This window comes from Falco punctatus, assembly GCF_963210335.1.
Source record: "Falco punctatus genome assembly, chromosome: 14".
NCBI lineage: Eukaryota > Metazoa > Chordata > Aves > Falconiformes > Falconidae > Falco > Falco punctatus.
The window spans coordinates 22,731,493-22,746,161 of record NC_137594.1 but is presented as its reverse complement, the minus strand read 5'-3'; the positions used below and the strand labels follow the sequence as shown (position 1 = coordinate 22,746,161).

General features: G+C 41.5%; 1 protein-coding gene across 13 annotated transcripts in view; it reads left to right on the top strand.

Moving 5' to 3' along the window:
* RANBP10 (RAN binding protein 10) overlaps window positions 1-14,669 on the top strand; it is a gene marked incomplete at its 5' end in the record, with an annotated part of 91,523 nt that overhangs the window by 17,200 nt on the left and 59,654 nt on the right. For 12 of the 13 annotated variants that reach the window (XR_013931915.1, XR_013931916.1, XR_013931917.1 and 9 more), the window contains one exon: window positions 3,511-3,563. Coding sequence is in view for 4 of the 13 variants with exons in the window: in XM_080410959.1 (XP_080267085.1) it covers window positions 3,511-3,563 (53 nt within the window). Of the gene's footprint in view, window positions 1-791; window positions 816-3,510; window positions 3,564-14,669 lie in introns of those variants that run through there. The other variant, XR_013931923.1, reaches the window with a different exon arrangement.

Genomic DNA, 14,669 nt, shown 5'->3' with positions numbered 1-14,669 from the left:
AAGACTGAACACACACATTTCCCTGAGTGTTGTCTCATACACCACGTGGTGTGAGCCTCCTAACTGTCTTTTGCTGCCTTCACTCTGGTTTGTTACTCTTCCTTTTATTGGAGATCCCCAAACCGAATACAGTACTTACAGGTGTCAAATAGAGAGGAGCAGGTCTCCTCCCTTGACCTGCTGCTGCAGGATGTGGCTGGTGGGAGTAGTTTTTCTTTGTTGCGTTGTTTAATCATGATGATGTCCCCACCCCACACTATTTCTTTCCTCCCTTCCTTTTCTTGGCTTTCCCAAATCTCCTCTTCAAGTCACAGGTATTTGTCCTGGGCCTCTAATAGGATGTCTTTACCTGATGTCTGTGTTCCTGCAAGCGTTTCTCTTACCCTTGGTCTTTTATCATTGAAACTGGTTACTGGTCTGTGAGTTAACTTCCTTTTTATACCAATATAATTTCTTTAAGATCTTCTGGTGCAGGACCTTATCAAAACCCCTCTGCATTCCAGCAATGGTAATTTGCTCCTGGTGCTCCAAAGTCTTTCCTTGTCCTTTTTGTGGCAGTTGTTGAGGCTAGGGGCCCTTGGGTAGGGGTGGTTTTGAGACTGTTTTCTATCATGATCGGGAAGGGGAAACCAGCAATTGATCTCTGTTCATAAAAAGCTTTCACTGATACATAAGATCAGGATAGTGACCAGCTGCTGTTGTCTTAGCTGGTAATTGCCACGATGCTGTCCTTCACATCTCCACTCAGGTGCGTTTCAGAGGAGTTCGTAGCCCAAAGATGAAACAGCATCTTCTCTGGACTCTGTGCAACAAAGGTACTAGCTGTTATGGTATCCCTCCTCAGATGAAACAGGGCTTTTTTCTATTTATACTGTTACTGAGGGGTAGAGAGTCTAAGAGAATAGGCTCTGTCACCCTTATAGTCCTCTGAAAGTTTAGGTTTTCGGATGAATGCCCCCAAAGTCTTGCCTCCTCTCTGCCCAGCTCATGTATCTTCCTGAGCAGTGCTGGTCTTTACCGTTGAGCTTTCTCCTTTAGGACATACTGCAGACTATGCTGGGCTTAATTTTGCATGATTGCTCCCTATGCCACTCTTTCATTATATCTTGCCTGGCTACTCTGTGGCATGTGGCAGCAGAAACCTTTGGGATGTCCTTTGTTAGGCTGTATCTTGGCAGCCTCTAATCCCTCCTTGGAGGGAGCGCATGCCCGGGCAGATGCTAGCTGACCTTTGGCTGACAGCTCCCTGAGCACAGGTGGAATGATCCCAGTTTGTACTGGGCAAGCTGCTTAGGCTGTGGTAGGGAAGGTGGTGCCCTTGAGCTTAAAAGCTGGAAGGTCATGTTACCAAGATGTGAAGTGTACAAGAAAGACGAAGTTGGGCATGTTTGTGAAGATGTGGTGCTATTAAAGAGATCGCAGACTGAGGTCTGAAACTTACAGATCTCTGAGGAATAAATTTCTGCATGAAGAGGAAAAAATCAGTTATTACCATTTCTGTGCAATTTGATTGGGGTGGTGACAACAATTGAGATGGAGAAGTCAAGGGCAGGGAACAGTGGCTCCAGGAGACTTAACCCACATAGCTTGGAGACATGTAAATTTAGGGTCAGATTCTGAAATAATATTTTTAGACGTGGTTAATGTTTTATGGAGCAGGTGGTAGATGAAGCTACAGGAAGAAAACTGAACCTGTGAAAGAATAGCAGGATACTGGGTGTAGCCTGTTCAGATTTTACATTTACAGGAACGAGAGCCCCACAGTCAGTAACTGTTAATTTTAAAGTGCAGTAACCTAAAAACATGTTAGCTTTTTAAAACCAAACTGAGCAGGGTAACTGTTTCTGTGGTTCCAGGGGACATTAAGAGAATTACAGATCATGCAAATTAACAGAAATAGAACAAACAAAACGGGTACGTGCATAAATGTTGCAGTGAGGAAGAAGAGCCTTTGTGAAGGCTGGCTATGCCTTACAGTCCTGCTGAATGCAGGAGTAGATGAAGATCAGTCTGCCTGGATTTACAAAAGCTGTTTGGCAAGGTCCAGCCTCAAAAATTGAGGAAAGTAAAGGAAACGTGGGATCAAGTGAGGGATCTTGTGTGGTTGAATGACCAGTTAGACAAGTAGCTAACAGGTAGGAAGCAGGGCAGAGAAATGAATGGCCCGTGTATGCGCACCCATGCCCCTTCTCTTCCCTGCAGCTGAGGATCTTGACTGGTGGATTTCTGTGGGGGTGTGTGCTATACCTCTGATGTTCACTACCTGATTAATTTTACTTCCAGGTCATTTATTAGTAAGACTGTATTTTTTTGCTGATTATGTGAAGCCAACTGTAGTTGTAATATTAGGGACTGACTATGGATGACAGAATGAAAGATGCAGTTCAGGCTGGGTAGATTTAAAATGTTTCTCATGAAGGGAGAATAAACAATCCAAACTTGACATGAAAAATGGTCTCTGAACCGCCTCTTACAGTGCAGGAACAAGTTCTTTGTTTCTAGGTTTCATGGAAAAATCAGCTCAGTTCTCGTCTGCAGTCAAAAGATAAATGGAATAATAGAGACCAGGAGTGAGAGGAATAGAAACCAAAATGGAGGACATCATTATTTTCTGTAATAATCACCGTGTGTTTGTGTTGTGAATAATGCTGGTGGTTCTGTTTTCCCCCTGCTTCTCAAAGAAGATACAGAACTGGAAGTGTAGTAAGAGTGTTAAGAGGTATAGATGAACTTCCATAAGAGGAACAGCTGAGCAGAGCACCCTGAGAAGAGACTGTTGGGGAGTGGGGTATGAATGAGGACTTGAAAATCCTTGAGAAAGCCAACAGAGAAATTCTGTTCTTCTACCTTACAATTCAAAAAATGCAAGTATCAAGCAAAACTAGCTTGGGCAGTGATCAGATGGTGGAGCTGCAGGATGTTGCCTTTTCAGAGAGCTTGCAAAGGTTCAGAAAGTGATCAGATTATTGCAGGAAAATCTGGTGAGGTGTGAAGTACAGGAATACCACCTTTTCCTTAGGAAATTGTGTAAAATACATGTTGGACAATGGAAGAATGTTCTTGGAAAGGACAACTGTTTGCTCTGTCCTTGCATCCACTACCAGCTGTTCTCGGAGACAATGTCTTAGGCTAGACAGACATTTGTTCGCCTATACTATGCCTGCATTTTTTTACTCTCTTGTTAATCACCTATATAAATTTTTTCTGATAGATGAAAACAAAACACCAGAAATGTAGTTGCTGATCATTTTTCTAGTCCTTTTCCTACCAATTAAGAGCTGAAGAGTAGTTGTATATCAGAAAGCTGTCAGTCACTAAAACAGACTGACATTTTATCTTAGATTCAAGAAAAGACTAAAAAAAGTAATGGAAATTCAGTAGCGATTTCAGCATTCTTACCTTAAATGATTTATGGGTTGGGGTTTCTTTTACCACGATGTTTCTGCTGCAGGAAATCTTGTGGCTTGGCCATTCTGTGCTTGACTGATATTTTGTTTGGTTTTTTTGAAGGTACATGGGAATAGGACTTTCTGCTCAAGGGGTCAACATGAACAGGCTTCCTGGTAAGTCACTGTTAAGGTTTGATTTGGCTTACAGTCTGTTAAATGTTCATTTGAAATAAAGGTTTTCATTTATATAGACGAGTCAGTGAATGTGTGTTTCTATTAATAAAATGTCATGACTGTAAGTGTCTTACATCTGGAAGTTTCGAACAATTGTTAACCTAAGCTGTGTTACTAGTATTGTTAATGTACCCATGATGATTTTAGCAGATAATAGAAATTAATGTTAAACTAATGAGTAATGGGTAAGATCATGAGCTTTCAGACATGCAACCTCTTCTTTGCATCTGAAAAATAAGTAGCAAAATAATTTGACATTTGATCTGTATGTCCCACTTGACTAATTTACATGAAAGAATCTGAAAATGTTGCCTGTCATAATTTCTCCTCTTTTCTTTCCCTCTTCCCACCAAAAAACTAGAAAAATGTGATGAATAGTATTTCCAATTACTATTGTTGCTTCCGTTGTTTGAAATGTCTTAGGTTAGCTATCTAAGTTAGTTAAGTAGCTTCTTTTAAAAAATAAATAATTTGTAATCTTTCTTTAACGATATCCAATTGTTAGGTAAAATTGTAAGTTCTAGATTTGGATCAACATCGTGACTTCTGTAGCAGGAATTCTTTCAGCTGGGTTTGAAACTAGAAGTTGACTGTGTTGAGTAGAAAGTGAATGTTCTTTGAGTGCCAGACTGAATGACAGCTAGTTCCCAGTGGTGGGGGCTTTTTTGGTCTCAAGTGTGATTTAATTCTGGTGGAATTGTTTTAAAGCTGAAGTGTGTGTTCAACCCTTATTATGCATCTTGGTATCTCCAAAGGAGAATGTTTTTTGAATGTCCTAACAAAAGGAAGAGCTTCCATAGGGTTTGCACTAAGACCTTTGTGAATTCACTTCTTGGTGAGGATTTTGCTTTTGTCTTCACTGGTAACTTGTATATTCAGAGAGTGGAACGTGTTTGGGTTTTTTCCTTATAACGTCCAATTGAACATGTTGTGGCAAATGTTGGAGCAAAATCCCAGACTGTGCTGTGAGCAAAACGTGTGATTCTCGAGCTCTGTTACCCATTGCTGAAATGTATATTTCTATACCTATGTCTCTGAAATTCTGTGAAGACTACAGATGGAGTCTCAGCAAGAGGATGAAAACGAGACTAAGACAGCCAGGGTCCTTGGATGATTTCAGAAAATAGCCATCTTTCTGGTGCCCATTGTTTTAATTGTAAATCTGCTGCTAAATTTTGTAATGGAACAGCTGCATGGAGATCTTGGAATTCATGAGGGAGCATCTGGGACCTTTTACATTGTTAAAGAAGAAATTTGGAATTGTAGGCTAATTGCATTAGTCAATTAGTTCCATTAAAATTTCACCAGTGAAACAGTAAGCATTGTTGTTTCAGTGACGAATGACGGTGCAGCATGTGGCGCATTCATAAATCGCAGCTGTGGTTAACAGTTGCAGGCAGACTTTCCTTTTCCAGGTACCACTTAGACCGTGTTTGATCACCCTTGAGTCTTGGCTACTGTCAGAGGGAAGCCCTAAGACCTGTTGGTCTGAGTGGGGCGCAGCCTTCCTTGCATCTGCTTTTTCTCTGGTGATTTCAGAGGTGCCCAGGCAGCGTGTGCAACTGCTAGCTTTGGAAGTATTTAGGACTCGGCTGGACATGGTGTTGACCAACCGGATTTAATTAGGCCTCCTTTGAGCAGGTTGGACTAGGTGACTGCAGGAGGTCCCTTCTCTCCTTTGTTATTCTACACTTGTATGATAACTGGTTTTGGGAGAATAGTTTCAGTGACACCTGTGTTTTAAAGAATTTGCATCTTACTGTAAACTATATTTGTTAATAATTATGATGACTACAGCACATGCATATTGGAGGGAGAATTAAGGTCCCAGGTCTATCTGCTTGAACTAGATGAGGGAAGGAGGAAGGCAGGACGCTGCCAGTGTTCTCAAGTTGATGCTTGGTTGTGAAAAGGTGGGGAATGTGTAGCTCAAGATGATCTGGGGTCAATGAGTATCCAAGTCTCAGTCTGAAGACTCCTCTCTCTGCACTCCGTCTCCCACAGTCCTCCTGACCCACGTGGGTTGTGTGCACGTACAAGATGAAGCGTGAGTCTAGTCCTACGATCTTTTCCCAGGGCTAGAGCGCTTGGCTGCTTGGAAGAGGGTTTGGCTATTGAGGGAGCATGTTCTGTTCATGAAATGGCTCTCTGGTTTGTGCCATGGAGAAATGGGTGGGATTGTCTTGTAGGCTTGGCCTGCAGACTGCAGGTTGGATTATGCTTGATCTGGGATTCTCCTGGGATAATAATACAGATACCTAAAAACCCCCACGGCCGAATATTAATCTGACATGGTAGGTACTGAATGTTATAGGTGTGCTGTCCTGAAATTGAACAGCCAATGTAATTATTTTTTTTCTTTCTGTCCTTTGGAGACTGAAAATTACCCAAACTACTTGTGATAATTTGGCTTTAAAGCCCAAGAGCTACATGGGCAGTATTTTGTGGCCAGTTTGAATCAAAGTGCCTATATACTATTATTTCTAGAGTGTATGTGGCAAATGTGGAGTTCTTTTCTCTGACTGAAATAAAACATAAAGTGAACTTGAGACTTGCTTGTTTAGCAATGAATTGTACAAATTTGATCCTATGAACCTGTTGTTTGTTTGATCACATGCAGATTATGCTGCCAAGAGTGATTCTGCAGGCATAGTTAGGTACATCTCCCATCACCTGTGTAAAGAGAACTGCATGGCTCTGTATTATAGCTCAATAATTATCTTCCTGGCTTTTGGAGAGTAAGTCTGATTTTTATTTTTTTTTAATAGTATGTTGCTCAATAACTGAAGTGAGAAACATGTATCAGGCTTAACCGTTATCAGGCCCTTCACAGCACAGAGTGAGTGAGAGCTCACAAAGAGGTGACAGACTTTGGAGTCTTGGCTTCATGTCAAAGTGTAATTTTAACTTTTTGTGACCTGAAACCCTGCCAGGTTTGTCTCCCTTTCTAAGTCACTTCTGCTTTAACAGATCCATTTTCGCTTGGTGTGCTGGTAGGGCAGTGTATGACAAGTAACGGTTTGGGAGCCTAAAGCCTGGTATGGGAGCCAAAGCTGGTGCCTTTTGTGTTCCCACTTTCAGTGGGCATCCGTGGCACCCTGTCGGCCCTAATTCAAAGAACAATCTTGCTGCTGGGTTCTGTCTCAAGCTCCTTTCCCCCCCGAGAACACTTTGGCCATATCCAGTTCCAAGTCAGGGCATTTGTGCTTTATGCCACATTTATTTTGGCTTCAGCCCAGCTTGGTGCTGGTGGGGGTAGTGCTGAGCTTTCGCTAAAGGTTGGAAGCTGGATGAAGCAACCTGAGTGTTTCCTTAAACTACTCCTCTGTGTTGCAAGCAGACTGCTTTTAAAAGCAGAGTGCCCTGTCCCTGTTCAGCGCAAGGTTCCTGTGGGCTGGGCTTTGAAATTCAATCAGCAGGTCTGAAATTATTGTGAGATTTTTATTGAAGTGCCAACTTTTGTGACCCTGATATCTTGATGTTTTCTTATTATTGTCTTTTAAATATTTAAAAGACATTTAGAACACTTACTAATAAACATTCTGCTCTAAAACTGGCGGCTTTTATCGAAATGCCTGCTTGCTTCTTTACCCAGATACAACTTTTTTTTTTTTACATGTGCTCAGCATTTTGGTATCTGAGGATGAAATTACATGTTACAGCTGAACTGATCTAACTCCCTGTCATCAAAGGAGAGAAACCAAACCCTTCCTCCCCCCCACCTACAGCTGCACAGCCCCTCTTCTTCCCTTGTGTGAGCCCCTGGCTCTGGCACTTGTCACCTCCCTTGGCAGGCCAGCCTTCAGGCCTGGCAGGAACCTGCCGGCTTTTCTGCTGTATTGGGGTTGTGGAAGGCTGGTTGCTCCAGAACTCATGGAGCAGTGCTCTTACCTTTGCATCTGAATGTAGTATGTGAAACATCCTTTTTTAAGATTATTTAGCCCTCAATACAGTAAGTTTTTCTGAGCCCAGCTGAAAATGTTTTGGTGGCTTGCTACAGGTTTCACCTAACATTCATAAAACAGGGAAGACAGGTGTTCCTGCCTTTAATATGGATGAGACATGCAGCTGGAGATAATTCTGCCCTGCATGTGGTGGCCTGTGTTGGTTCAAGTCCTTCGTGGTGTTGAGAGATAACATTTCATTTGTTCTAGCTCTTTGAGTGGAACTCAGCAGGAGCATACAGCCAGGTGGAGAGGGGGGGAGGGCTGATTTGCTACAGTAGCAGCAAGGTAATTCAGCCTAAAATGTTGTGAAACCATACCGTTAGGCATACCTGTTTCGCTTTCTGAAACAGCATGGACAGGATCTGACCAATTGCTTTTAGAGACTTTAGACATCCCCTGGTTAATAACTGACTTGCCCGGCTATGAAGCATTGTGCATGTGAAAGGGAGTGCCAGCTTTCACTCACCATTGTTTTGTTTTATGAAACTGTGATTATTTTTTCACCTTTTCAGATGAAAGGATGCTGCTTGGCTTATTCACTATCTGCCTGCTTCAAACTCCCTATTAAAAGAACAAGCTTTCAATTCAAGAATGTTTTATGGACTTGAATTAGAGTGCAGCCAGATAACCCAGCAGAATTTGGTGTACAGAAGTGTTGGAGTTTGGCTTCTGGGACTGTAATGCCTTAAGCCAGGTCAGCAAAACCAGAAACAGTTTGTCCAACTGTCCTGTGTCTTTGTTCAGCAAAGGGTCGTTGTGAGTGATCTGTTTCTGTAGACATGTAGATTAAAAAAAAAATTGACCATGGGGAATTAAGACTTTCCCCATGCTTCCCTCCTCTGTGAAAGCCATCCGTCCTCCTCTTTAAGCTACCAGCACGATGAGCAGGCTTTCTATTTTAGCTTTGTTTAGAGACCTCTTTCTTTCCTTTGCATTCTTCTCTTGCTGATAGGTTTCTGTTGATGTTTGTAGATAGGACTTTAATTTTTTCTCAGCTTATCTTGCGTGTTTTCAGAGAAGATGCAAGTAGGGGAGCAAGGCTGTTGGTTACTCTTGTCTTCCTTTTCCTTCCTTTTTGAGAAAAAAAATACTGGTTTCTTCCCTAGGGATGTTCACAAGGTTTTTTCAGGCAAGTGTGCTCCCTTTTGGAGGTGACCAGAGAAGGGAGGCTGGATAGATGTTGTATTGTAGGAACCAGTGATAAACTCTAAGAACTGGACTTGCAGCCTGGACGAGAAGAGGCAGAGAAGGGATCAAGTAGCAGCCTTTCACTATCTAAAGGAGCTTGTAGAGAACGTGGACCCAGGCTCTTCTCAGAGGTGCACAACGCAAGGAAGAGAGGCAGTGGGCACTATTTGCAACAAATAAAATTCTTATGGGAAATAAGATATTATTTCTCACCAGAGTTGGGGGTGCATTACTGCAGAGGCTCAATCTTCAGAGATTGTCAAACCTCAACTGGTCAAGGCTCTAGGCAGCCTGATCTAACTCTTAAGTTAACCCTACTCTGAGTAGGAAGTTTGTCTAGAGTCCAGATGTTCCTTCTAACCAGTTCTGTTTGGGTTTGGTTTGGTTTTTTTGGTTGGTTCTTGTTTTGGGGTTGGTGTTTTTTGGGGGTTTTGTTGGGGTTTTTTTTTTGGGGGGGGGGGGGGGCATTTGGTGATTGCCAGGGATCTTTCTACTTCAAATGTGTTTAAAGAAGTTCATTTCCATGTATCAGCTCATGCTTTGGGTTGTCACTTTCTGTGACTCCAATGACAAATGAAGGACCTGTGCTGAAGGACTTGGTCACAGTGGTAAATATAATAATTATAGAAGATGAGACCTCACCAATTCATCTGATCTAATGCATAATTGAATTAGCTTCAGTCCTGCCTGACAGGTGTGTGTCTAAACCAGTCTTTCATTATCTTTCTGGCAACTTCTTCCAACACTGTCCTTGTGTTGGAAACTCTTCCTGATGACTTAAGCTGAATATCCCATGTAGTCTTAAGTCCATTACTCTTGGATCATGTGGAGGTTGAGAATAATTAATTTATTTCCTCTCTGTAGCTGTGTACATGAAGACCTCTACCACTGCTTTGTGGTCTTCTCTCTAGACCAAACATCCCTGGCTCTTCACCCTATCCCTATTTGTCATGTTTTCTTGATTTGTGACAAGTTGTCTTGACCTTTTCTGAACTCTAATCACTGGATGCCTCACAAGCACTAGTGTCTTACTCCCTGTAGTAAAAGAAAATATTTAAATTCAGAGCAAGTCCAGGAAGTGGCTCTTATCCCACGCTGCAGACAAGGGCAAAGGAAAATCCATGTCAAGCTTTCACAATTTCAAAGGCTTAAGCAAAGAGGGGAGGGCAGGGAAAGAAGCTAGATGGTTAACTAGGGAAAGGGCCTTCCTCCTTGGCTTCTAGAGCAACCAGCAAAAGCCAGGAAGTATAGGATTAAATATATGAATGGTATGTGGCAAACAAATTGTGATTCAGTCTGCTTTGAAGTCCTCCTGGCTAAATTGGTATTTGGGGACCCAGCTTGATTTTTCTGTCTTTGGAAGTGATTTCTGTTAAGTTTGTTTAACTATTCTTGCGGCTGACCAAGCTCTGTCTTAAAACACCTCATGGTATTTATCCTACTGCAAAGCTTTTCCGGAACTATCCTTAAAAATAGTTGACAAAAATGGCTCATGGGATTTCCATATGGTCTCTTAGTAAAAGTTTTATACAATGCTACCCGCACTTCCTTGCCTCTTTAGTAAAATATACCTCAGATCTAACTTTTCTTCTACTCTATTTGCTGTGTTGATGAAATAGAGCAAATCAAAGTTTTGCTTTTAGTTTATATGTAATTTTGATTGTGTAGTCTATCCTTGTGTCAATAAGTTGCAATATTAGGAAGGCAGATTGGTGGAAGAAAGGACAAGAAAGCAGTGGCATCCAGGCTGCTGGCAGCGTAGTCTCCGTGAGTTCAGGCTGAGCGACCTGCCATCAGGCAGGCTGCCTGTTGTGCACAGTACAGGTCAGGCTGAAGTAAAGGTACTCATGGGCAATGCCTGTGGCGTGTGTAGGGAACCTTGGAAGCACCATGGAGAAACCTGAATTCTGTTCCTCCCCTCCATTATTATCCATAAGGAAAGCTTAATGCTGTAAAGAAGCATGGAGACATTCAATTTACTTCCCCTTCATCCCCTGTTTTTTCCTCAAGTTGCTGTGGGTCTTCATGGAGAACCTGAGACCATTGAGGTTTCTAATTAAACCATTCAAATTATTCAAGAATGGCTGAAGGAAGCCTTGTGATTTCTTAGAAGGGATCTGAGCACTTGCTTTTACATGATCATTGCTTATAGTCCTCTTTTTCTTGCCTGTTTTCCTTTTATTTTCTACTTCTGCTTTGTTGGGTCCTCTTCAGGACTAAGCACCATGGAAACCTCCGAGTACTGTCTGATAGAGTTTTGGGATAAAAGTGGATACTTACGTAATTTCATCAGAGTGGTACCAAACTGTATACTTGGTTCAACATCTAATATTTTAATGGTAATTTGGATCTGTTAACATTACTTCTTCTGGATCGGTAATGGCAATACAGTCTATGCTGTGTCGTGCTGGAAGTTGTTCAATTAAGAGTTAGCATATAACCCAGCTCTGCTTGCCACTCCATGTTTAAACCTTTCCCCTTGCTAGCCAGGAGATTTAACTTGTCAGGAGCTTTATTTTATTTGTGCAGTAAGTATAACCCAGATTGAATAGTTCCCAAATCATCATTTTGGTGTGTGGTTTGTGTATAGATAACTCTAGTACCCATAAGGAATTTTATAAAGGCATCACTTACTTAGTACCTGCGTAAATTATAGAGTATGGTGATTCATTTTTGTATGTCAGGTTAAGGAAAATACAGGGTTGATACAGATTTTTATTTCTTTAAAATAAATATGTGTTCCCCCAAAACTACTTACAGACACCTCTAGGACTTACACATGCAGTCTTTCAGCTGGCTGTGCCAGTTCCTATCCACAAACTTGCTTATGCTTCTGGTACCCTCTCATTTATTCTAACAAACCAGTTTGTGGGGCTGCATGAGAACTGGGTCATGTAATTACCTTAATAATAAGGGGGGGGGGGGGGGGCGGGGCACTGCTTGATCTTGGGGTTGTTACTAACTTGAACCTTTCTGTTGCCTGATTGATCACACAGGTAGTACAGGTTGAAACAACTCTTCTGTGAAAGTTTTTTTCTCCAGAAATGTGTGGGTAACAGTGGTCTGAGATTATTTTTGATAGAAGCAAATATTACTGTCACCTGAAGTATGTGCTGAAAACCTTAATTAAAGACTGAGCATTCCCTCCAATTAATGGTTGTCCAGCCAATCCTGGAGACTGTTTTTTATGAAGGAGTATCTTCCTAGGGCTTACAGGTAGGAAGCTAGCTTGGCTGGCTGTGTGTCTAGGTTTTTTACATGTATCTACCTTTTTTCAAGTTGTTTGAAGATGGTGGCTGTAAACTTTTTATTTTGGTGATTAGTCAGGTGATATTGATGTTGATTTTTTTTTTTCTACTGAGCTTTGTTGCATTCAGTTACATAGTAAAGCATTGAAAACAAATGTCAACAAAACCATATGCTGGTTTTGCTGTTACTTCTCTGATACCTTGTAGTCCAAATGATCAAGGTTTGTGAAGCTACTGAGGTCAGAAGGGCTATTAGCTATTATTAGAAGGGCTGTGTGCTAGTAGTGGCAATGCCTGGTCTATGGCACGGTGTCATGAGGAAGGCTCGGATGTGGGTGATGGAGGAGAACCTTATCTTGGGAATTTTCTGGGCCAAATGCCTTCTAGCTGTGTCTGGTTTGCTGCTGGTGACAGCTTAAGGAGGCTGTGATGTGCGTTATGTCATGGCTGTTAATGCCCTAGAGTATAATGAGACAAGAGCATCTACAGAAATCACGTTGGTGGTAGTGGAGGACGTTACCTAAAATCAAAGGACAGTGACTTCTTGCAAAGAAAGACACTGTATTGTACAAGAGTCCGGTGGTGGTCTGAAGTAGAGCCCAGCAGACGTTCATTCACAGGAAATCAAGAGGGATGCTGTTAATCACCCCAAAATACAAAGGGACATGAAAGGTCAAAGCAGAGAGCCTCTGACCTGCAGCGGCTGCGGGAGCAGGGCTGCAATCCTGCTGCTGCTGTCTCTGCCTCCCCAGGCTGACACGCTCTACAGGTGCATTCTGAGCAAGAAATGCTGCAGCATCTGGGGTAGTGTCCTGTTGCTTAAATGCAGGTTACTTGGGAGCTGGTAGCAGTGCCAAAAATCAGAGGTTCAATAGAAGCTGAGGGGACAAGTCTGAGAACTGCTCCAGAAACTTCTCTTGCATGGCCTTGTTTTTGCCAACTTAATGGTGTTTTGACCTGAAAATGTAATTTGTATCAATCTTCAACAGCCTGAGACTTTATAGGTATGTTTAGAAATCACAATTTTTAGTGCTGTGTAATGGAAGAAACAAGAGCAAAGTGGGTCAGTGTGTTGTTTCAGCTCTGGAGTTAGTGATCCATTTGTGCCGAATGGATTTTTGGAGGATTTCCTTACCGCTCAAGTGCTCATCTGGATGGGTGAAGATTTTTATCCACCACTGTTCTAAGCCCCCCAATAAACATGCCCTGCGAAGAACAAGATACACATTACAATCGATTTAAGATTTCTGGCCTCTGTCAGAGCCTTTTGGATTTGTCTATGTGAGTCTTTTATTTTTGGAAGCGGGGTGTATTTTTTTTTGAAGGGAATCTCCTGATTGTTCCTGCTTGCTGTGCTTTTATTTGCATCTTTAGTTGTGCTACCCTTCTTTCTTCTAACTAAACTGAAAGATGTGCTCCAGGATCACAGTTAGTACACTCCAGCCACTACTAACTGTTCAGTCCACAGGACAAGGCTAAGTAATACAAGATACCTGTGCCCATTTAAAAAAAAAAAAAAAAAAAAAAAAGCAGTGGGAAATTTAAAAAGTCTCATATTGGAGAAAGCGTGCTGAGACTGGTTGAAATTGGTTGTTTCATTCTCAGATCTGTTCTTACTGTGCTGTACCATGTGCTATTTGGAAAATAGCTTTCCTTTTGTTTTTAGTTTAAGTCCAAATGAGGGTCATACTGAAGAAATGGGTAATAAATTTGGGCTTTTTGTAATAAACCAAAAGGATTTCCTTTTAACTTAAGCTTTCACATATTTTTAGTGTGAGAATTTTTCCTACGTGGAATCAATTTCCTGTGTTCAGTGTATGTAAAATCTCATCATAGGGCAGTAACCTGAGAAATACTAATTTTTTGTTATTTTGGGTATAACTGGTTCATTTATGTTGTTTCTTTTCTCATCTTCATTTTGAATTCTATGCATGTGCAGTGCCTGGCTGAATTTTAAATGGATTTAAATGCAGCACGGGTGCCCTGCTGCATCTACGTTGAAGAATTATGGTCTCTGGGTTCCTTTAGCATTACTTAACTCGCCCTCATCTTGTATTCTCTTTGTCCTTCTACTCCTTGCAGATCAGTAAACACCCTTTTAAAAGGTGGTTCTTTCTCAAAATTGTATGATCATTATTAAAAAATGATTCTACATATCTTTGTGAATCTTGTGGTTTATGATTGACCTGTCTACCACCAATTGAGGTCTGCTGAGCTCTGCTTAATTGCTCAATCATCTTCTCCTCGTCCCACATAAGCTATCTCACTTTCCAGTCAGTTTCCTCAATCCTAGTTTGTGTGCTAAGGTCACCTAACTTGTATGAAAATTCCAGCCTGGATATTGAAATAGATTTGATGCATTTGCACGGAGTTCATTCATATCCCTTCTTCAGCTCCTGGAAGAACTGGAGTTTAATTTTAACACGTGCTTCAGTTTTCCACATATCAATAGCGGGGTTTCTGAAAAAGTTTGGATTTGCAAGATCTAAATTTTGGAGACATCCGAAGTTAAAACTTACCCAGTTAATTCTTTTAACCATATACTGTTATACTGTGTGTGGGCACACTGTGGTACAGGAGAGGAAGGTTATGGACTGAATTGGTGTACAAGGATGGCTGTGATGGTTTTGTTATAAAATACACATTGAGTTACGTGAATTGGT